The 24157-nt window shown below is 43.5% G+C and overlaps 1 protein-coding gene across 1 annotated transcript; it reads left to right on the top strand.

The window, feature by feature from the left end:
- The first annotated feature begins 441 nt into the window (after positions 1-441).
- Positions 442-23809, top strand: Cep72 (centrosomal protein 72). Its single transcript, XM_021208620.2, has 12 exons — positions 442-520; positions 3152-3279; positions 4205-4397; positions 7742-7850; positions 9668-9846; positions 11310-11516; positions 12562-12866; positions 13886-14024; positions 15388-15584; positions 17949-18075; positions 21438-21549; positions 23644-23809. Exons 1-12 carry the CDS (start codon positions 442-444, stop codon positions 23807-23809), a joined length of 1941 nt encoding a protein of 646 aa, XP_021064279.1.
- The last annotated feature ends 348 nt before the right edge of the window (positions 23810-24157 follow it).

Here is a 24157-nt window from a genome sequence, read left to right as displayed (position 1 = left end):
TGTCTTAGTAGGAGAACATTTTGAAACTTTTGCACACAGCCTGGCTCTCCAGCCACATGATGAGGACTTTTGGAAGTGCACGAGGGGGAAGCATATCAGGGGCTGGGGTGGGAGGAAACCTTAGGAGAGAAGGCTCCTGGAGGGAGTAGGAGATGAATGGAAGTGGGAGTAGGTGCGAAGGCCCCAGGTACTAACAGCTGTTACCACAAACCACACTGGACGCAATGGGGTTGTCCTGGGGCGGAGCCAGAGCAGGGTGAGGTTGGTTGCACTCAGAGCTCAGCCAGTTAGGATAGTGTGGGTGAACCTGCTCCAAAGGAAGTTTTAAACACAGCCGAAGCTCCGCCCACCCTCCTGGGTCCGCCCCTTGCAGGGTTGGTCCCGCCCATTCCAGACCGCTACACAGCGCAGGCGTCGCGCGCCAGAGTCGGGTTTGAAAACATGGCGCCAGGCCAGCGGTTGGTTTTGTGTGAAGAGACTGTACGGGAGCACAGCGGCCTGGGTCCCCACCGCGACCTGGGTGCGTGGGGCACAGACAGACACCGAGGCTTAGAGTGTCCCTGGGTTGGCCTGCCGGGCCTGATAGCCTCAGAGCGAATGCCACTTGACCACAAACGGTTCTGGCTCGTGGGGCAGGGAGGCGGGGCCGGCTGGGTGGGTTTGTGGGGAAGGGCGTGGCTGCGGTCGGGGAGAGCCGGTGGACGCGGCCTGCGTTTTATGTGGGGCCCCGGTCAGGCTGAGCCCCCGCCTCTTTTTTGCAGCATCTTTCATCTGTCTTCCTAAGTTCCTACATGGCATTTCGTTTATGTAGGATGCAGGTCTGTTTTTATATGGTTTGGACATCAAGGCCTCGTTACGTTTTGCGCTCGTGCGGAATTTGTGCTGTGATTTTTTTTTTTTTTTCTTTAACTTTTTTTCCTTAGATTTTTACAGGAAAACCACGCAGGCCTAGAATTTTCCATTGTTGAAGATTTTAGGTTACAAATACGATTTTTAAACTTACAGTGGTTTCACCTAGAGTGAATTTTTGTTATCTAAACTAATTCGTTTTTTTCTTGATTGTCTACCATATCTACATAGAACTGACTACAGCATTCTTTTACTATTTTATTAATGCTTGTGGGGCCTGTAGGGATATTCCCCATTTTCATAAATGGTACTTAACCTGGCTCTATTTTTCAGTCATGTTGGAGATTTATGGTTATTGATAATTTCAAAGACACCACTTTTGAGTTGGTTGATTTGCCTTTACTGTTTTTAAATTTTACCTTTTTCTTTGTGCTTGCTTTGCGTTTATTTTACTCTTTAGAGTCTAGAAGTGAAACCTTGTGGATTAAAGCTTGTTTTATAGTTTAAGTATTTTAATCTGTACATTTCTGTTTACATATCACATAGCTGCACACACTAACACATTTGTTAGTGTTTATATCTCTACTGTTTGTAATGGTACTGGAGATAGAATGTAAGGCTTTGCATATGCTAAGCAAATGCCCTGTCATGGAACTTCACCCCAACCTTTTTTAAATTTTTGAACTGTGTTTTTAAGCCAAGATGACCTTGATCTCCATATTTAATGGAACCTGGACTTGGAATTTTTTTTAATTTTTTTATTATTATTTTCTTTATTTACATTTCAAATGCTATCCCGAAAGTTCCCTATACCNCACCCCCCACCCCTGCTCCCCTACCCACCCACTCCCACTACTTGGCCCAGGCCTTCCCTTGTGCTGGGTCATATAAAGTTTGCAAGACCAAGGCTGGCCTTGGAATTTTAGTCAGACACTCAAGTGGCTAGGATTTTGGGCAGTTGCCACCATAACTGGCTCTAATTTTCATTGATTTTTAATATGATTTTCAAATATCCCTTTAGGTATCTTCTTAGACCTACAAATTATTTAGTAATTGCTCACGTTTTTATTTTTTAGGGATGTCTTTTTAAAGAATCATGTGTCAGGAGGTTTCCTTGTTATTTTTCTGTTAATTTTAGTGTAATTCTTTTATGGTCAGAGAACATACTGTGTATGATTTTAGTTCGCTTAAGTCTGCAGAGGTTGTTTAATGACCAAGAATCTGGTTTCTATTGGAGAGTGTTCCAAGTACACATAAAAAGTGTGTCAGGTTGATTTTATTGGCTGATAGTATTCAGGTCAACCAGGAGGATTTTCTGTATAAAGACTTTGTTATTTAGTAAGAGGGTATATTAGTTGCTTTTCTCATTTCCTGTATGGAAAAAAAAAACTGACAAGAAGCAACTTAAGAGTGAGAAGGTTTATTTTGACTCACAGCTGGAGGAGATAAGTGTCAAGGTGAGGAAGGCATAGTGGCTAGGGTGTAGGGTGACTGTTCACATTTGCAGTTTGGAAGTTTGGACTGTTCACATGCTGCGCTTACAGTTAGGAAGCAGATAGCAGTGAATACTAGTGCTCAGCCTGCTCTCCATTATTTGTTCATTCACCCGTTCCTTCATTCATTCTTCCCAAGACAGAGTCTTTCTATGTAGCTCTGGCTGTCCAGGAACTTGCTAAGAAGTAGTGGTCCATACCTGTAATCCTGGACTCAGGAGCTTGAAGCAAGAAGATCTAGCATTCAGGGCCATCCTTGGCTGCCCAGATTTGTCTCAAAAGCAAACAAACAAAATCAAGAACATTAAAAAAAAAAAAAAAAAGACAGTATTCAGGGCTCTTGAGGTAGGCACAGGCCCTGATGCAGTAGGAGTTTTGCAGTATGAGAAGAGAAGATTCTGTTCCCAGTATGACATGGGCAAGTAGATGTTTTAGCTAGCAAGTAGTGTAGGGAGGCAGGGGTCCATGGCTGGAACATTACTAAAAGGAAATGAGAGAGCAGAATGTTGCTGTGGCCCTGGGGATAATGAAGGATAAATGATATGATGAGAGACCAAGGTGAGCAGGCACTGAGGGCAGGGAATTCTTGGTGAAATGACTTACCAGGTTTCTCTGCTAACCTCTGAGTTATAAGAAGTGCACCAATGGGCCTAGGATAACATCAAAGCCTAACTTTGGTCAAGCACAGTGTGTCTGTCAGTATCTGTTGTGTTTCAAAAAATGTCTAAAATATTCCCTCTGAATTGAATTTCTGTTACACTATTTTAAATTTTAAAAAATATTAAAATCTTACAATTTTCTATTCTTAGCTGAGCTTCGATCTTTATCTATCCCTGGAACATACCAAGAGAAGATTACTCACCTGGGGAACTCTCTGATGCATTTGACAGCTCTAAAATCCTTAGACCTCTCACGCAACTCCTTGGTTAGTCTTGAGGTGCGTTTAGGCTTATTTGTTAAAATATCAGTGTTAGAGGAACATATTTTAATGGTTTAAAAAGAATGCAGCATGTTTCAAAACTACACAAAGAATGCTTATAGACTGTACCTTGAAAATTGTGTTATGTTGTCGCTAGTGTTTATCTGGAGCTACGCGTCTAACCTGTCCTGTCCCATTATATCTTTAAACTGCTTTGAATACCAAAGTAATAGCTTTCTGAAGAAGATGGATTATCTTTAAAGGGAAGGAAACAAGATCCCAAAGCCTAAAGTATTCATGTTCATGCCTCTCCATCCCTTCATCTGCTGTGCTGCCTCCTTCTGTAGGTTATATCTATCCATGGGTTGGCTCTTGGCCTTCTACCCTAAATGGCAGTATACAAATTTGGTACCCATTCATGATTTGAAAATAAAAAGTCTCCCAGGGTGACACAAGTGGGAAGTTTATATAAATACTACTTATTGCTCAATTCAGAGAGGAGGGCCTTACCTTGAAAGAAACATAGGGTGTACTTAATAGAGACTATTCTTAACATTGGTTTCAGAGTCTGACTTGTTTAGGGACAGGCTCCAGCTTTGGCTAAAGCAAGGATTGGCTCTTCTCTCAATCCCTAAGCATTAACCTCCTAATCTGGTTGTGTGGAGAGTAAAGAAATTGAGTAAATTATATAACGTGATTCATATTGGGCACTCAAGAGAGAGTAGCTGTGCTTAGTACTGCTAGGACTAACAGGCCTCTATTCAGGTAGCTCATATGGTTGTTGCCCTATATGGAACATAGAATTTCACTAATAAGAATATGTTACACTGTTAGTTTTTTCTGGTAATAGTATGTGTTCATTATAAGTGTGTTTCAGTTGGTTAGCCCATACCAGTGGTTTACTTTTCGTGATGAACTGAGTGAGATATTTTCTTATTAACAGGGTATACAGTATCTGGTCTCCTTGGAGAGTCTCAATCTCTACTACAACTGTATTTCTTCATTAGCAGAAGTATTTAGGCTCCACACCCTAATGGAGCTCCAGGATGTGGACTTCCGGCTTAACCCTGTTGTGAAGAATGAGTCTGACTACCGCCTGTTTGTCGTGCACATGCTTCCGAAGCTCCGACAGCTAGGTGGGTAGAGGAGCCATTGCCCTCACAACCTCCCACAGTGGAGCTGTTTTTATGCTCCTGGATAGATTATGCTGCTGTTTCATGCTGGAAACTGAAGCTGGGTTTTTTTGGGTTTTTTTTTTGTTGTTGTTGTTGTTGTTGTTGTTTGCATTGATGACCCAAATCCCTGTCCACTCTGGGATATTTTTCATCCTCCTGGAGTCAGTCTTGCTAGCCAGCCAAGTTTTAGGCCCAGTGAGAGGCCTTATCTCAAACTCAAGATGGATAATACCTGAGAAAAGACACCCAAAGGCAGTTTACATTTGACCCCCCACATGCACAAATGTGTATACATGCACTAGTAAACATATGTGTACACACCACACACACCACCATCACCACCACCACCACCACCAACAACAACAACAAAATGCCAAGTTTACAAGGTCATTCCTAAGTTAATATCTGTAAGTTCTCAGGATAGTATTTGTAGGACTTGTAGGTCAAGGAGCTTATAAGGATTTCCTGGAATTTCTGTTGTTATTGGGGTCAGACCTCCTGTGCCTAGAGGATCATCAAAGCAATAGAACTACTAAAGTTCTATTAGAAATATTAGAAAAATAGACCATGTTTCCTCCATAGCAAATGCCTGACAGCACAGAGTTTGCCATTCAGAGTCTTTTGGAAAAAGTAAAGTTCAGATGCTTGTTTTTGGCCCAGTGGGTAAAATAGATCAAGATACTTGCTACCAAGTCTGATGACCTGAATTAATTCTCAGAAACCACATGGTAGAAGGAGAGAATTGTTGCAAGTTGCCCTTCGACCTCCACATATGCACTGTGACACATGTGCATTCATATATATATATATATATATATATATATATATATATATATATACACACACACACACAAATATGTACATAAATATATACTTTTAAAAAAGATATAACAGTAACAAAAAGAGAGCTACGGCTTGAGTGTCTTCAAGCTTGTCTGGATAATTTTAGTTCAGCATGACCCTTATATGTAGACAGGCATGTGTTGGCCAGATCAAAGTCAGCTCTGGATTTATACCCACAACCTAAATGCAGGACAGACATTGTCAGTCAGTCAGCCTTCCCATAGGTAATCCTAGCCTTGCACATCCATTCCTCAGGCCTCGGAGATAGACACTGTGTAAGTCCTGTCCTGTGGGTTTATCAGTATGGCAAGAGCTTCATGAGTGACTATCAAGTTAAATTCATCCGTACAGTCTGGGCTATCTTGTTATAGCACCAAGAGCTAGAATGTTTTGACCATGAATTGATCTTTTGTGTGTAAATGGTGTTCTGATGCCTTAAACTCCCTTTCCCTGTATCTCAGAGATGTTTCTAGAGATAGCAGAGGAATTTAGTAACATGAAAAGCACATGTTCCTTTTGTTTCATCCTTCTGTAACAGTGTTAATTAGTGGGGTGAATTATTCCTTGCAAAGCTGTCCTCATTGGTCAGCAACAGTTTGGCTATTATCAGAAGCCACCTATTTAGTAACTCAGTTGGGACCATTTTCTTCAGTCCTCTAAAGGAAACTTGGGGATCTGGCATAATAGCCCTGAGTATGGGCTGGCCTCTCCTAGCCCAACAGGTTACATTTCCACAAGAGTTCAGCTCCTAGGGCAGGATGGGCCAGTAGCAATGTTTGGCAAGCCTGTCTTATTTGTTACTGGTAGTCTATTGCCCATGCAGTGGTGGTCATGTATCTGTAACCTTAAGATACAGTTGTTGGCCAACGGTGGAGGGTGCTGAGTGCCTGTACCTTCTGTGTCCTGACCCAGAGAGCCCAGCTCCCTCACATTGTGAGTACTGACAGTAACGCTTTAGTCCCCGTGGTAAGACCTCATGTCCTACATTCAGTTCAGTTTTGATGAAACTCCTAGCCATAAGTATGTGCTATGGACCTCCTGTAGGCATGAACACTGTTAGATTATAAAGTGTTGAGCCTGGGTGTAGATGGGCCAACTGCCTAGAGCACATTGTTTAGTTAAAACATACTTGGAATTTCTGTGTTTAATTTGAAGATACTTGGAAGGATATGTGCTGTGTTCTATCCTTTACTTGACTGTTTAAGTAACTTATAAACAGTCGAGTTTGGCTTTGTATTTAGAAGCATTACAGCTATGGGTAGTCTTGAATTCTTCAGGTTTAGATCACTGCCTTCCCCTTGCCAGAAAAGTTTAGATTCAGAATCACACAGTTAGTATGGAAAAGGAATGTAAGAGGTATTTTCATACACAGCAAAGGGATATTATTGAAATCAGAGCCATTGGAAAAATCCTCTCCAAAGACTCTGAATCGACAGATGCTGGAAGAGCATCTTGGTCCTGTACACGGGCTGCAGAGGGGCTTGGTCCTGGTTGTAGGTGGGAATTTGGGAGACTGGATAGGTTGTAGAGAAAGGTGCAAAGGGGCAGCCTGATGGCTGTAGGATGCTGTAGGGTCAGAGAAGATGCTGCTGCCAGGAAGGGTGGAAGTGTGTGTGTGGGGTGAACTTTAATGGCTTTGGAAGATTTGTATTTGAGTTCTGGTGGAGTAGTCCAGGGATTTGCACAGCCTCTGAGGGGAAAGTAGCTCAGCTTAGACATGTTCTCCTAGTCCAGAGAAGACACATGTAATTATGCAGCATTGTGGGGGTCTTCCTCACTTTTTATTATTTTCTATAACTGTGTGCCATAGGGTAAATACTGTTTAGAAGATAGCATGGGAACCTAACTACATAAAATGAGGAAAGTTCTAAGACTTATATAAAACATGTCAGAAGGCTTTTTGGTCAAGGCCTTCTGAGGCTTTGTATCTCTATATGGGACATTTGGGGTTTCTCCTCTGTTTCTGTGTCCCAGCATTGGCTTCTGGGAACTCACCCTTCTGGGAACTCACCCTTAAGAGCAAACTCACATAGTCAGAATCTTCATTGTGGGGAGGACTCTCCTCTATGCAGACCCTTTAGTGTGCTTATGTGACAAGACTTATCCAGTGTCTGGCATGCACATTTAATCAACATTTAAGAAGCATGTCTTAAATGTGCACCTTATATGTCCTACTTTTGCAAAGAACATCAGCCTGTTCCAATAGCAGCTCATAAACAGCAAGCTTTATGGACATAGGCCAGCCTCTTGGCATTGTTGGGAAGCCAAGTGTAGCCACCAGAGCTCATCATTCTAGTCTGATGCATGCCATTCAATGATGAAAGCTTGTGTCAGCCATGAAGCACCAAAACCTTCAGGTATTATGAGCTCCAGAAAGGGAGAGCTAGGTGTGCCCACTCTCATGAAGAACATGGCAATCATCTGCCCCTGTTCTCTACAGTTCTTGGGAATTTTCTCTTTAGATGACCGTCCTGTGAGAGAGAGTGAGCGGAAGGCTTCCCAGCTTCATTTTGCCCCAGAAGATTCACTGAACTCAAAGGAGAACTTCTCAGCCACTTTAACAGTTGGAAGGTATGGACTGATGTGGTTCCACTCAGATGGATTTCATATTTGCCTGTTGACAGGACATTCATCCATCAGGCATGAGTGTCTGTGTGCCACCTATCCCTGAGGGACAAGTATGCAGAGCAGATAGAAGTTCTCAGTTCTGACTGGGACTCAAGTAGATGGTGGTAGACGTCTCTCTCTCTGTTTCTTCCAAAGTTCTTTAGTACTGCCAGTCCGTTTCAAACAAGAAAGCTGCTATGTAGACAGCCATACCTCAGAACATTGCATTTTGGATTTCTAGGCATCTCTTGTGTCAGCTTTTTGCTGTTCATATTATGGCACTAAGGGAGAGCATGTCTTAGATGTCTTGGCCTCAATCTGTAGTTTATGGAGAAATTTGTTTTTTGTTTTTAAATTTTTTTTCCTTTTATATATGTATTTTATCTTAGTTACAGTTTCTGTTGCTGTGATGAAACACTGTGTCCTAGGCAACTTGGGGAAGAAAAGGTTTATTTCAGTTTACACTTCAGGTGACAGTCCATCAGTGAGGGAAGGCAAGGCAGGAACTTAAACAGAGCAATAACCTGGAAGCAGGAGCTGATGCAGAAGCCATGGAGGGGTGCTGCTTACTGGCTCGCTCCTCATGACTTGCTTAGCCTGCTTTCTTATAGAACCCAGGGCCACCAGTCCATGGATAGCTCTACTCACAATGGGTTAGACTCTCCCCTATCAATCATTAATAAAGAAAGTGCCCAACAGGCTTGCCTGCACCTCTCTTCTTAATTGAGGTTCCCTCTCAGATGGCTTTAGCTTGTGTTAAGTTGACATAAAACTATCCAGCACACACATATTTTTAGGAAACTTCTATAGTAGCAGATTTTCATGTAGCTCTTCAAATAGCCCTTATTGTTAGTTGTCTTCCTGATTTCCCTCCCTCCCCCTCTTCTTCTATCACCAATGCCCATCTAATCTCCCACTCCAGTCTTCTGTGCCTTTTTCTAACATTATATTCTATTTCCTCTTCCTTGGGAGATCCCTTCCTCCCTTTTAATCCCTTAATAGTTATCTAACCTGTGAGGTGAAGTGGGTTGTAGCACACATATCAAGGACTTAAAAGGTAATATCCACATATAAAAGAAAACAGACAATATATGTCTTCTAGGGTCTGGATTATGTCATTTGGGATGATTTTTTCCCTAGCACTGTCCATTTACCAGAAAAATTCATTTTCCTAACAGCTGAATAATATTCCATCATGTCAAAGTTTGGTAGCATCTCTGGAAGTCAGTCAGTTTCTCTCTAGTCAGTTGAATGAATTGTTCTTGAGCACTGAAGCTGTCATTGTTTGGTGGCAGCTCTGAACAATTTCTGTGAATATTCTTCTTTGTTGTATATGACCCCTGAAGTCTCAGTTTAATTAGCTTGTTGATTAGTGATTAGTCAAAGATTGCCATTCGTATATTGAACCAAAAAGTTAAAGTCTATGTTATGCATGCCTCACTCAGCTGTAGGTAAATATAAGCACCCAGAACATGTAGTTCGTTAAGTTTCTTGATCACATGTATTTCTTGTGAATGTGTCAAGAAAAGAATAAGTTGAATTCTAACCTGTTAGAAGATTGTAGGAACAGAGGAACATTCTAGAATTTATATTTTTTAGCTATTTCTAGTGGACTTCGGTTTAATGCTGAGGCAATAGTGTTGGTGTCATCTTATGACATTGTCATTGGTTGCCAGTTGTGCTAGGTAAGTCCCTCTCCAGGTTACTTTATAATGAGTGCCATCCTAGGCTGGGAGCGTACCTGGGCCTTGGACACTGAGAAGTTTCCTTCTCCCTTGCAGACCACACCACCTCAGAAACAGATGTACTGAGACCTCGGCCAAAAAATGCTTGGTCATGGATGCTGATGATGAGGCTGTCCTGAACCTTATTGCCGAGTGTGAATGGGACCTGAGCAATCCTCCTGGGAACATGAGCTCCAGCCAAAAGGAACATGAAGCTGACCTCCATTATGCCCAAGGTGCACACTGTAGCACAGTGAAGGCTCCATGGATCAGACAGGCCCTGGCTTGAGCATACACTCACAGTGCTTACAGTTTTGACTCTGAATACTAGTATTTTGACTATGGAATTACAAAGGGAAAAGTTAATGGACCTAACTTCAGTCTAGTCATAATTGCAGTGTTTGAATTTCATTCTTTCTCAAAGCATAGGGGAAAAAAAATGTCTGAGTTAAACAAGAAAGCTAGGTGTCTCCAGCACCTGTGAGGAATAGTTAAGCCACTAGGATCTTTTGAAATCCTGATGCTCAAGAGCCTGGTTAGGCCACTAGTCTACCAGGATCTCAAAACTTCTTAAACCCTGTGAACTTAATGTGCCTTTCACCAGAGACTTGCTTATAAGCTTTAACTTAATGTCGTGTACTCCATGATGAGTTTCCCAGAGCCATTCATGCTGGTGTCAGCAGCTCCTGTGCCATAATCTCCCCATACTGCTGTCTTCAGTCCTCTTAACCCTAGTTCCTCTCATGGGTATGTTAGTTTCAACTTACTTTTTCCTGGCAGGTACTGATACAGTGTTGGCCATCTATATCTTCTCTTGTGATACCTTAAAGCCTCCCACCTTGTTGTTTAATAGCTTCTTTCTTTTTTGTTGTTGTTGTTGAATCATACAAATTACGTGTGAATTTTGGACCTAAGACCTTTCTTTTCACTCACTGATTGATTGCCTTTTCACATTCCTAATAGCACTTCAAAGAACTAAGCCCAATTAGACAATTTTTCTATAATAGAATGTGCTTTATTGTGCCCTAATATAGACCTTTTCCCATACCATGCCATAGAAGGACTGCCCAGGTTTATGAACAGCCCACAGTTGGAGTCAGTGCTGAGTGGTTTGAGAATATGGCATCACTGGTCAAGACTTCTCCCACTTCCAGTTATTCTGAGCATCTGTTGAAAAGAGACATCATGGGGCTGGTGAGATGGCTCAGTGGGTAAGAGCACCCGACTGCTCTTCCAAAGGTCCGGAATTCAAATCCCAGCAACCACATGGTGGCTCATAACCATCCGTAACAAGATCTGTCGCCCTCTTCTGGAGTGTCTGAAGATGGCTACAGTGTACTTAACATATAATAAATAAATAAATCTTAAAAAAAAAAAGAGTCATCATGTGATTACTCTGGGCATTCATTGAGGCAGTTGACTTGCATCTATTTCCCAATCTGTAAATTCTCTCTTCTATACACTGCCATCCCATCTTGGTTACTTGGTATTGAGTCTTGTCACCCTTGAACACTGCCATTTTCCTGCCGATAGACTATCCGGAATTCACTGCAGTGTTGACTGCTATATTAACCTACTTAGTATTTTTTGTCTTACTTAATAGATTTGAGAAAAGTATATTTTATAGATTACATTGCTCTCACAAACTTAAAATGTAATTTTTAATAAAATAATACTTAAAATGTTTTTAATAAAATAGAGTCCAGGCATCTGTTGAGTCCTTTGTCCATCCAGCACCAGTGTGGGGATTCAGCGAGGCGAGGCCATGAGAAGAAGAAAGCCACCTCCAGAGGGTGTCCAGGTCATTCACCACAGGACCAACTCTGTGGGGAGCTCCCCCCACAGCATGGCTTGCCAGAGGCCTGCCATATGCACATACAGCATGCCCGCATCACTTCACAGCCAGGTAATCACCCAGTCCTGCCAGGATCGAGCTGCCTTTCTAAATAAGTGTTTACATATTATTCACGGTGTTTGCTATAACTCTGAAATTTTTCCTGATGTCTTTATACTTATATATGAAGCTCTAACTATCTTTGGAAAGGATTTAGCACATCAAAATTTATCACAAACCTGTATTTTGGATTGTTAGTTTGGAAATTTCTTGGTATTTTTCCATTGTGCACACACCCCCTCTTTCTCTGCCTCTCACATTTCTTCCTATCCCTCTTTAGTCCCATAGACACATGTTTTCTTCTAAATACACAGGCCATACATATTTAGAAAGTCACGAATACCAAGGATGAGGAAAGTTGAATAAGTTAATTGAGAGTACCATGAGTACAGTGTAAGTATCAAAACTTGAAGCGCTTGTTTCAGTGTCATTTATGAGACCTTCAGAAGCACAATCAATGGTTAGGTAATGGGGCTGTTCAGAGTTCTGGGCCGTGGTTAAGGCAGGGCCATGCTCCTATTCAATGCCTTCCCTGCTGTCATTGTTCTTCCCTAGACAAGAGTTTGTCTGCTCCTCCCAGAGAGTATTAGTGAGTAAATACATGGATCTCCCATGCCATTTTATTATCCCAGCCTGTTTAATATCTTGGAAACATGCATGTGTGATGTTGTCTAGAGAACTTTATTGACACATCTATTCTGTATGAGCTTATGCAGAGCAAGTACCGATGAAAGCCTGCTACTTAACAAGAATGGATTCTGTCCACTTTGTCCAGGCTCTTCTCAAAATCCATGTTTAACCATATGTGTTCCTCATGTTCCTCCCTCCTTTCACCTCCTTCTCCTCTTCTTCTTATGTGTCTTTGTGTGTGTGACTGTGCACACGCTTGTGTGCATGCACGCACGTGTGCACGCATGCACATATATAAGCATGTGTTTGTTTCATGTGCCTTTGTTTGGCACACTTGTGGATGTAACTTTTAAAATTATAAAACCAGGCTCCAGATCCCAGATAATTCACCCTAATAAGGGCCCTGCCCGCTTTCTCTGTATTACAGACTCTGTGGATGTTGAGGACTGTGCTTCATCTTCTCAGAAGTCAAGTTTGTCATCACAAAAAATAGTAAATCCTTTGCCTGTCCCTGAAAAGTACAGGAAGCGAAGGATGCCTGGTGGGAGATTCCAGGTGCCTTCAGACCGGGAGTGTTTGAGCTTCCTAGAGAGGGCTGACGGGCCCTCCAGCCTTGAGGACAGTCTAAGCAGACAGGATGGCTTGGAGGGCCAGAGTCAGGTGGCCTTGTCTCACTCTGAGGCTTTGGAGGCTGAAGAGCGGACATCTCATGGCACAAGTGACCCCAGAGTGGTGAGCAGCTGTAGCAAAGGGAGCAGCTGGAGACCTGCCTTATTCCCATTAAGTGTGTTTTAGCAACACAGTTGTTTGGTCTCTTGCTTGCCATATCTTATATTTTCAGTACTAATTGTGACCCCACAGTGAATGTTGCTTTTAAACAACTTTCTTGATGCTTGATCTTGTGTTCCACTGTTCTAGGGCTCTGGTTCTGAGGCAAACACAGCACATAGTAGGGATGATTTTCCCTTATTTACATTTGTCTCCAAAGTTGGAATCAGGCTTTATGGCAGGTTGTCTTCACTGACTGTCATGGGGGGGTGGGGGGATCCTGGAAATACACGTTATAGTTTCCAAAGGATTCAATCCTGGTGAGAGAATTAAGAATTCTCACATCTTCAAGGAACCAGGGGCTCCAGAAACTACTCCATTGTCTCAGTAGCAGCCAGCTGGCCCAGTTAGTAACAGGCTTTGAGACTCAGGGTCCACCCACCAAGTTGAGAGCAGACCATACTGACTCAAAACTGCTGGAGCACGATGGGGAAAATGGAGATTTTCTCCAGCCATTTGAAGTGGAAATGGAAAAGTCTAGGAGGTAGAGCCATTTGGCTTAGAAGCCAGAGGGCCTTCAAGGTGGTTGATACTTTGGTTGGTCCTAAGCTTTCAGAACTGAGGCAAAAACAAGGGAAGCTGGCTATGGGATTTGTAAACCAAGCTAGAAACAGTAGACTAATGCCTCTGACTGCTAGTTCTGGGGGCTGTTTTATATGTGATGTGACCATATCCATTTGCGGCCTATTTTCAGGTTCTGAACTGAGGGAACAAAGGAAAACGGGAGAGAGGAACACTATGCTATTACAGCCTCATAAGAAGCTAGCTTCACAGATGGGGGTCTCTGTTCTCAGCTCCTGGGTGTGGGCTCCTTCAATTATGGAGACAAGCATTTTAGACCCTGGCATGTTGTGTTAGAGAACTAGCTTTTGCAGTGAGCTTCCAACTTAAAGCCAGTCTTCATCATTGTGTCTTCATTGTAGCTGTCTCCTAAACTCTGCTCAGCAGCGGTGCCTGAGCGGAGGTCCACTCTGGAAGTGGCACTTCTGGAGGCCCTCCTCGACCTGATAGACAGGTGCTCAAGTGGCAGTGGATCGCTGCATGGCAATGAGGCCTTCCTTGGTGAGTCCTGGCGGCATCTATTAGTAGATGTTGCTCACCTGCTAGGTTTTTGGATTCTCAGTGTTCATCCAGCCTGGGGTTCCAGAGAAGTGAATAATTGTCCCCATGCTACATAATAGATATCCTCTTGTGAATATTACATGTTTTATTACATGTCCTCCCTACTGTTGCTACCCTTCTTGGTGGGTGGAGTCTTTGTGACTATGGGCTACTACCTGCCAGTGCTACAAATGCCATGTCGACTCTGTCTTCTTATGGGTATTTGGAAGGCTGAGAAACTATTTTCTGTCAGAAACCCAATGGGATTGTCTTCCCTACTGAGGGCTCAGGTTTATTTTCTTCTGCATACTAGAAATACAGAATGAGAGTGTGCCAGGGTTCCTCATGCAGTGTTCTGCTCTAAGCCTGGGCAATGGCTGCTTTCACCAGAAGCCTGAGCTACATGTTAGTATCCCTTGGGAGCCAGGCCTATCAGCACTGAGCTGCCTAAGCCACTGCCCACCATAGTTCCTGTCTTAGTCAGGATTACTGTTGCTGTGATAAAACACCATGATCAAAACAACTTGGGAAGGAAAGGGTTTATTCAGCTTACTTTTCCACATCACAGTTCACCATCAAAGGGAGTCAGGACAGGAACTCAAACAGAATAGGAACCTAGAGGCAGGAACTAATGTAGCAGCCATGGAGGAGTACTGCTTACTGGCTTACTCATGACTTGCTCAGTCTGCTTTTTTAAAGAACCAGGACCACCAGGACAGGGGTGCCATAACCCGAAATGGACTGGTCCCTTCCCCTATTAGTCACTAATTAAGAAAGGGCCCTACAGGCCTGCCTGTAGCCCCATCTTATAGGGCATATTCATAATTGAGGTTCCCTCTCCTCAGATGACTTTAGCTTGTGTCAGGTTGACTTTAGTAGCCAGCATAGTCCCTGACCACTTCCCTCAGGGTTGTGACCCTTTTAATTGTTCCTAGATCAGAAACCCTGGGAACTGTAGTGCTGGATCTTGATGGCTGTGCATCTAGTCTTTAATCAGGGACAGTGTGTTGTTGCAGCAGAAGTGGTCTGTGGTAATTGTGACGGCCATGATGTAGTTGCCATGTTAGAGTTTGCTAACCAAGCTATCAAACATTCACCATATCTTTCTGATATGGCTACCTTCTCTTGAGGCTCGCCTTTTTTTGTACATTAAAAGCCATATCCATTATTGGGAAGCCAAGCAAGATGATTTCAAGGTGCCAGTGTCTCTGTTCTTTTGTATGCTCTGCTTTCTAGTAATATAGCAATATACTGAGCATTTTTTGTTGTTTATAGTCCTTCCTTTAGCTATGATATACTAACAGTATTTTCTTTTAACTCGTAGCTCAGGCAAGGCATGTTTTGTCATCTCTTCAAGAGTTCACAGCAATTCGGGACAGTTCAGCACTTGAAAAGGAAGGAATTGGTTACCTATCTCTTGAAAATAAAACTCTGCAAAGCCACCTTGCTGAGCAACAGCAACAGTATACTGCTACAGTGACCAAAATGACAGCAGAGCTCAATAATACAAAGAGGGAGCTGGTGAGTGCTCTCTGCTGGTGAGAGCTCTCTGATGAATGAGTACTCTCTGCTGTTTGTAGTTGTTCATGGGACAAGGGGAAGACAGGTCTGACCCCACAGAGCAAGGGCAGCTCCACAGCCACCTTTGAGCTCCCTTGTGTTGCTCCAAGCTCACGAAGCTTCTTTCCCTTATTAGCAGGTGCCTCCAGAGCTCCATCTGACTGTTTCACACCCAGGTCCTAGTAAACAGTGAACCTATGATGGTACTACTGCTAATTGCCAAAATTTTGCCTGGTGCTCTCTTCAGAATCTGGATGGAGATGGGGAAAGAAGAAATGAACCATATTCTGTCAGTTGCCTGGGCTTCTTAGTCCTGCTGTATACGGTTCCAATTAGCTGGGTCATCTGTGGTCTTTGCCTCTGTTCTGCACCAACAAGGTGCACTTGATGGTTTTGTCTGAGTCTTGGGAACTCTCTAACATCAATTGGTATACCCAGAAAGAACCATACAAACTTAAACCTGGCATCTAAGCTGATGGATTCTGTGGGGTTATATTGTCTTTAAAGTACTGGGGTACTCTCACTTCTTTTAAGTTTATGCTAATGGTTTACATCAAAGACAGAAGGGTTGGGCTGCAGAGCCACCTACCAGTGCACCCACCAGAGTGAGTACTAATCTGCTTAACTCTGTGGCTTGTAGTACATAAATCCAAAATGAGCCTGGGCCAACACAATGGCACCAGCTTCTGCTTAGACTGAGATTAACTGAGCACAAATCAGTTGCTTGGCACTTATCTGAAAGCCTGACAGGTCAGGTTCTTCTTCCAGGCTTCTTACCATAAAGTCTTGATGCTATACATACCTCTGTATGTACTACAGAGTCTTCATGATACCAAGAAGGAAATTACAGTCTGTCCCCTCTACCCATGTGTACTGGTCCACCCCTGGTAAGATGAGCCCCGGCAACCATGGACACTTTGAGTCAGTGGGTCCCTGCTTCAGCTGCCTGGTTTGCCTCCTGCATTAGTTTGCCTCATTTATAAAATAGATGAACATACCACAGGATTTCAGTGGGAAAGTTTAAAGTTGCCTCACAAATAATATCTTCATTTTGTGAAGATCTATACAAAAGATGACACTCAAAACTTCATTTTAGAGAAAATAAAGAAACTGAACTGACACCCATGGTCTCTGGTATTGAAAAACGCTGTGGATCTCTTCTTACATGTGCACAGAGCTTTTGCATCTGGAGAGGGCCAAGGCCCAGGATGCCTGGACCACAGTACTATACAGAGTTTTGTCCATGTGGGATTGTTGGCCCCATGGGACATAGCATAGTCTGACAAGAAAGCAACCAGTACTACCTGATAAGACAGACACAGTGAACCCTGCTGCATCTGGAACAGTGACATCCAGAAAGATAGGGCCCAGAAGTCAGTATTACCCTGCTGTGGTATGGAAGTGATGCACAAAAGTATCTGTGCTGAAGGGCAACCTTGAGTACCAAGACAGGAACAGGCTAAAGTTCTCTGTCTGTTCGAGTGAACTGAACCATGCCCCTGGTTAACCAGCCATGGAGAAGGAGTATCCAGCAAGTGGGTCAGGAGTTCATATGGTAATAACCACTTCCTGGAACAGCTAGGAAAGTGCATAAGAGCCACCTTCCAGAACTAGACTGCATGGAGCTTCCCGTGACATTTAGAATTATGTCTCTAGCAGAGATTCTGCCCCTAGCATGGTATCCTGAATACAGTTTCCAAGGCAGATGTACCTGCCTAGTCTGGCTGTATTCAGTACCCTGCTGTCTGTGCCCATCAGAGCCTGGAATATGATAGAGGTAGGAGCCAGCACAACCCACCACTGACAGCTAGTAGCAGAAAGAAGAGCCTATGTAGGGGCCTCCTTGCAGGAAGTTCTTTGAAAGGAAGACTTTAAAACTGCAGCTGAGAGAAATGGTTTGAGGTCTGGCCGTTCACCTTTTTAAACAGAAAGCATCCTGTCCTGCTGGGCATCCACACATGAGGGTAGGCTTGCCACATACATAATAAACTCACCAGTTTTCTGCTAACTGGCCTTGGGTCTTGGTGAGATGCTAGTTCTCATTCCTCCTTCCAAGCCCAACCTGGTATTGCACCTGAATTCCTATGGTGCATACCCTGCCTCCCCTCGCCCTTTCCTTGTATCCTTCCTCTTCAAGTGGGTCAAACAAGGTAGCCTGTTGGTGGAAGAATATGCTTTAGAGTGATTTTTGTTTTGTGTTGTGATTCAGAATTATACTATGAAAAGTGAAACTTTAGTCTGTAGTGACTGTCCAGAGTTTTAATCCATTTCATTAAATATATTGACTGAATTTCACTTGTCTGCCTTTGTTTTCTGTGCCCCTAGGACACATTGAGACAACATTTGGACAAATCATTGGAAGAGAATAGCAACTTAAAGTCTCTTCTATACAATGTGAAAAAAGAAGTAAAGAATGCAGACACTTCAGCTGCACTAACTTTGCAGATCACTGGTAAGTAGCTGCAAAGTTTACTTGGTAAAATCCAAGTGCTCATGAATTCACAGAGTAGACATTATTCTAAGTCACTTTATGTTAAGAGTTTGATTCAGTAAATACTGCCTGAGTGGGCCTGGAGACCCAGTCTAGTTGTTAATGGCTGCCTGTAGCAGCTAGTCTGGGGTGTCATGTGGAGGGAGCTTCTTGTCTGGCTTCCACTGTCATCAGGATCTTGGCTTTTCTGCTCTCTGAGAAAACAGGTGTCTTGACAGCTGCTTGTGTTTCTTTCAGGTCCAGATAATTTTCACTTCTTTCTTCACTTTTTGGGCTCTTCTGATTTTCAATTTTAAGAAAAGTCAGGTTCAGATGCCTAGGGTGGTCATCTGTATTTCAGGAGGGCAAACTGTTGAGCACATTGCTCTTGCTCTTGTTTCAAGGGAAACTTTAAAGAGCCAGGAGATAGCTGCCTTCTTCCTGACCCTTAGAACCTCAAGGAAGAGTGCTAACCAAGGTCTGACTCCTGGCCAAGCGTCTCCTCAGGTGTCTCACTGCTTGCTATTATTGGACTGTTTTGTTGAATGATAAAAGTTCTTTTTATTCTTTTTCTTTTTTTAAAATTAGAGGGTTTTTTCTCATTTTGTTTTCTCTGTTGTTGTTTAGGGGGTATCATTTCTCAGATGGCATCCCATCTTATTTCTTTTTAATATTATAATTATATCATTTTCCCCTTCTCTTTCCTTCCTCTAGCCCCACCCCATACCACTCTTTTTCAAATTCATGGCCTCTTTTTTCATTAATTGTTGTTACATGCATAATGCATATATGCATATGTATGTGTAGGTATATGTATACATTTTTTTTTTCCTAAATGTAACCTGCTCAGGCTATATAATGTTACTTGTGTGTATGTTTTCAGAGCTGACCATTTGGTATTGGGTAACCAGTTAGAGTGTTCTTTCCTGGGGAAAATTTTCTCCTGCTTCCAGCATTTTAGTTGGCTGCAGTTCTCTGTATAGAGTTGAAGTTTCCTGATCCTTCCCCCACCCACTTAGGCATGTCAGTTGTTCAACTCATGTTTAGGCATCCATGTTGGTGAGACTTTATGGGTGTACCTTCAGATATTATCTGAAGACAGTCTCACAGCAAGCCTCCTGATCCTCTGACTCTTAACAGTCTCCCCCCCCTCCCATGCACCCCCCTCTTCCACAATGTTTCTGGAAACCTAAGAGTGGTGAGTTGTTTTGTAGGTGTATCCATTGGGAATGAGCATCTTTGCATTTGGATTGGTTGTTTTCTGTGATGATCTTCCTCTGTTGCAAAGAGGCATTTCCTTGATAAGACATGAGGACTGCATTTATCTGTGACTATCAGGACGAATATTTAAAGTATAGTTAGGGATTATGCTGGTTTAGTAAATTGGTAGTTGTCGGTTTTCCTCCAGAATTCATGACTTCACTCACCCTGGGTAGTTGGTTAGGTTTCCCTCTTGTTAAGTGAGTCCTAGGTGCATATTGAGAGCTTATCTTAGTTAGAGTTTTATTGCTGTGAAGAGACAAGACCACAGGAATTTTTACTAAGGAAAACATTTAGTTTGCAATTGGTTTACAGTTCAAAGATTTAGTCCATTATTGTCATGGTGACAAGCATGGTGGCATGAAGGCAGACATGGTGCTAGAGAAGAAGCTGAGAGTGCTACATCTTGATCCATAGGCAGAAGGAGATTGCACACTGGGCATAGCTTGAGCATAGGAGGTTTCAAACCCCCCGCCACACACACAGTGGCACACTTCCTCCAACAAGGCCTCACCTCCTAATAATGCCAATCCTTGGGCCAGGCATCAAACACATGAGTCTATGGAGGCCATACCTGTTCAAATCACCTCAGAGCTGTTGTTACTAGGAAGGCATACCTACCACTCTGGGTCCTCAGGGTTAATCGTGCATGCTGGTCGTTTCTGTGAGACAATACTTATACTGTCCTGGCTCCTTTTTCCTTCTGGCCTTGCCTTCACTTCTAGTACAATGCTCTTTATTGCTAAGGTAACATGAGTTTTCTGACTATCTGTAATTCTGGTTCAGGTTGCTCTTTATTTCTTGTGTCATTTTCTGTTTGTCTTTACTTGTTTTGAACTGGTGTGTGTGGGTCAAATCTGCTCTGTGGGCCTGGCTCTCAGAAGCTAGGACTCCTTACACTTCTATTATGGCAACAGGAGTTTTCTGTCACTCATTTTTCATGACACTTGTTCTTCAGGATTTCCTTTAGGAGATAGGCTACAGTACCTTCTCTGACTATATGGATCAAAAATACAACTGCCTCCTTTTGGGCATCTCTTGGTCCTCCCCTCCATTCTCTCTGTTGTTATGTTTTACTCAGTCCTCCCCAATAGAAGTGTTTTTTCCTAGTGAGGACCCTGTTCTAAATGGGACTGGGCTGTCCAGCTCCTTAGACTACATGGAACATATGTTCTCCTCTTCACTAGCAAGATGAAACCTTCACTTAATTTACCACAGTCCTGTCATTGGCCCAGGATAATGGGTCCTTTGGGATCTTCTACACTGTATCTGTCAGATGCCCCATGATGACAAATTGTCCCTGTAAAGGAGAAGTCATGCACTTACCATACCTCTGGGGCTTGTGGGGTTTTGGTTTTCATCTAGTTTCTCTTGATATTTGGTTAATGTGAGGTTCCTAGGAGGCCTTGAGACCAGGCTGCCACTGCTGTCTTCCCAGAATCCCTTTCGCCTGAGCTCTTGGGGAGGATGTTGTCTTGACTGAGATTGGCACAGATGTTTGCATACTGCTGACTGGTGAGAAAAACCTTTTGCTAGTGTCACTGTCGTCCTTTGCCACACTTTGCTTTCTGACTTTGTTGATGTTACTGATGCTATATGGTTTTACAGCCGTGTGTCTACATACAGATTTATCTGTATCTTTTGTGGAGATGTAGGGAGCCAATAAATAGTATTGCTTTCCTTCCTTGAGTTAGAAACTCAGTGAAAGAGAGCACTGGTTCTAGCTCTGGTGGGAAGGAATTTGTGGGTTCATCAGATATATGGCCACCACAGACTTCATAATGCTTTTCCCCAAACCACAGGCTCCCTTGTGAATGAATGTAGGTTGCTTCCTGAAGAAGGAGGAGTCTCTGCAGGCAGATCCAGTGGAGGAGTCTTGTGCTGGTACCAACTTTAGGGTAGCAGGTATAGGTAGCAGGAGCATTAGCCCCCAGAGAGGGAGGCAGATGTTGCCTTGAGACTCTTCGCCCCCATCTTTGAGTCTCTAATATTCTTTCTCTGGCTTTGAGAAAGAATATTAAACCAGAATGATCAAAATGTGTAGATGAACATCATTACACAATAACTACTTCCTTCTTCCTCAGGACTTCAGGCAAGTATGAAGCAGCTCTCTGAGGAAGTTGTGGAGCTGAAGCACCACGTGGAGCACTATGACAAGATCCAGGAGCTCACACAGATGCTGCAAGAGAGCCACAGGTCCGTGCCTCAGTGGGTCACAGCGGGTGGCTGAGACACAGGGTGTGAGGCACCAAGAAACAGCTGACAATATCTCTCAGGAGTTGGTGTCCAGAACCTACATGCATTACCATGTTGACTTTGAACATGAATGAACATTCCCTTGGTAAAAAATGAGATATGATGATTACTGCAAGGAGTGTACTCTGAGGTATAGACCTGAAAAGTGTTCAGCCTGAGGCATGGTAGTATGCTGAGGCATGGGAGCATGCTGAGACATGGAAACACACTGAGACATGGGAGCATGTTGAGGCTTGGGAGCACACTGAGGCATGGGAGCACGCTGAGGCTTGGGAGCATGCTGAGACATGGGAACACGCTAAGACATGGGAGCATGTTGAGGCTTGGGAGCACATTGAGGCATTGGAGCACGCTGAGACATGGGAACATGCTGAGACATGGGAACATGCTGAGGCTTGGGAGCATGTTGAGACTTGGGAGCATGTTGAGGCTTGGGAGCACACTGAGGCATGGGAGCACACTGAGGCCTCGGAGCATGTTGAAGCTTGAGAGCATGCTGAGGTATGGAAGCACACTGAGACATGGGAGCATGCTGAGGCATGGGAACACTCTTGAGGCCTGGGAGCATGCTGAGACATGGGAGCACGCTGGGGTGTGTATGAGCCAGAATCTGAGTGTATATGGACTAGAATCTGAGGGGTAAGTACATGTTAGAGATGGTGAGTCTAGTCCTGCGTTCTGCTCCCCTGGGCCATAGCTACTAATAGCATGTACTTTCTCCTCACCGGAGGCTATGGTTGTTCACTTACAAACATGGACATTGTATTTCCACTTGCTGCTGTACGGGTAGTGAAATGGGGAGTAGGGATGTTAACATAGGCAAGGCAGATACTCACTTTATTGAGGAAGCTTCTTCTGGGAAGGAGGCAAGTATCTGAGTGAGAACAGGTCATGAGAGCAGCCTTTGTTCCTGGAGCCTCCTATGAGGAGGGCTCACCTGTAGTCATTGTTACCACTCTTCCCCGATTCTCCCTTCTTCCTTGTAACCCTTGTTATTGTTTCCTTACTAGGTGACCACATGTAGGGTCTTTCATGTAGGTCAGACTAAGCCAAGCTTTCCCTTTAAGTCATTACAGGCCAGTCACTCTATTGGCCTATGACAGGCCTGAGTTACAGAGTTGGAGGCAAGGCTTTGGGCAGAGAAGACTGCAGAGACTCAGTCTCAGGAATGGAAGGAAGGAACCTGAGACAATAATTTAGAGCAGTGACAGGCAAAGGAATATACTCCTGAACTCCAGCAGGTCACCTATGCTGGGTCCAGGGACTATAGTGTTTGTGCTCTCAGCATCCTGTCCAGATATGGGTAGAACGAGATGCAGAAGTCTGAAGACAGTGGGATCGAGCTTTTGCCCACTCGTGGGCATGCTGATGTTATTCAGCAGCCATTTCTGTGATTTAAACAAACAAGGCCAGCACCTGCTTAGTAGATTATCCAATGGTGTGGCCATCTTCAAAGATGGCAGAGTTTAATGTTGCCTTGCTTCATCTGAACTTGTGATGCTATTCATTATGTCACCTTGGGGAACAGAGCAGTATTGAGAAACTTTGGAAAACGCACTAGTGCTTCTGAATCCAGCTCTGCACCGTGCTGTTGCCATGTCACAGTTAAATGTGTGACTAGAAATTAGAAACGTGTATTGGGTCTTTACAGTCAGAATATGGTTTTACTAGCAATAAAGGTTATATCATTGTCTTGCCATAGAACTGTGGTATGTCAGGAAGACATCACCATTCAGTTCTTCAGCTTATTCTCAAGTTCAGCTCACAGTGACCAGCAGTGCCTTTAGGAAGGCTTGCTTAAGCCAAGGGCTCTGGTTGTGTCCATGTATGGTATGGAAAGGTCATATAAAGGAACAATAGCCATTAAGAAGAAGATAATGGGGCCAGGGACAAGTGATAGCCTTGGCACTGCTTCAGTTAGGAGCATCTGGCCAGGGCACAGGTGAGATGTGTCTTTATGCTGTGGCAGTTGGGACACAACAGTAGGCTGTGCACTGGGAGAGACTCAGCAATTACTCTCCTTTCGTCCTCCAGCTCCCTGGTCAGCACCAATGAACATCTCCTGCAGGAGCTGAGCCATACACGGGCACAACATAGAGCTGAGGTAGAGCAGATGCACTGGAGCTTCCAGGAATTTAAGAAGACTACGGCCCTGATCCCTCACCGTAGTTCCCGACTTGGGGGCCGACAGTCCTGCTAGTCCTCCATCAGGGATAGCCCCAGGGTTGTACCTGGGCATGTATCTATCTGAATGCCCTAGTGAGACTGTAATTACCTTAGGATCCTCAAAATGTATTCATAAACTCAGCTTGCTTATGTGTTCTAAATTGATGCAGTCGACCCTAGGGCTTCATATGTTTGAGAAGCTTTGTTAATTACACATTCTGTTGTAAAGTGCCTGCAGTATTTTTTTTTCTTCCCAGTGTGGGAAAGTTTTGTATAGTTAAAATGTTTTCATGTGACAAGCATTCCTTATTTAAAGAAATAATATATTGCTATGTTTAAAAAGTTAACTTTTTAAGTGGCTCTTCATAAATTATAACTGACT

Source organism: Mus pahari, chromosome 11 (genome assembly GCF_900095145.1).
Source record: "Mus pahari chromosome 11, PAHARI_EIJ_v1.1, whole genome shotgun sequence".
NCBI lineage: Eukaryota > Metazoa > Chordata > Mammalia > Rodentia > Muridae > Mus > Mus pahari.
Note: the sequence above shows the minus strand (reverse complement) of the source record. Positions and strands in the feature narration are given on the sequence as shown.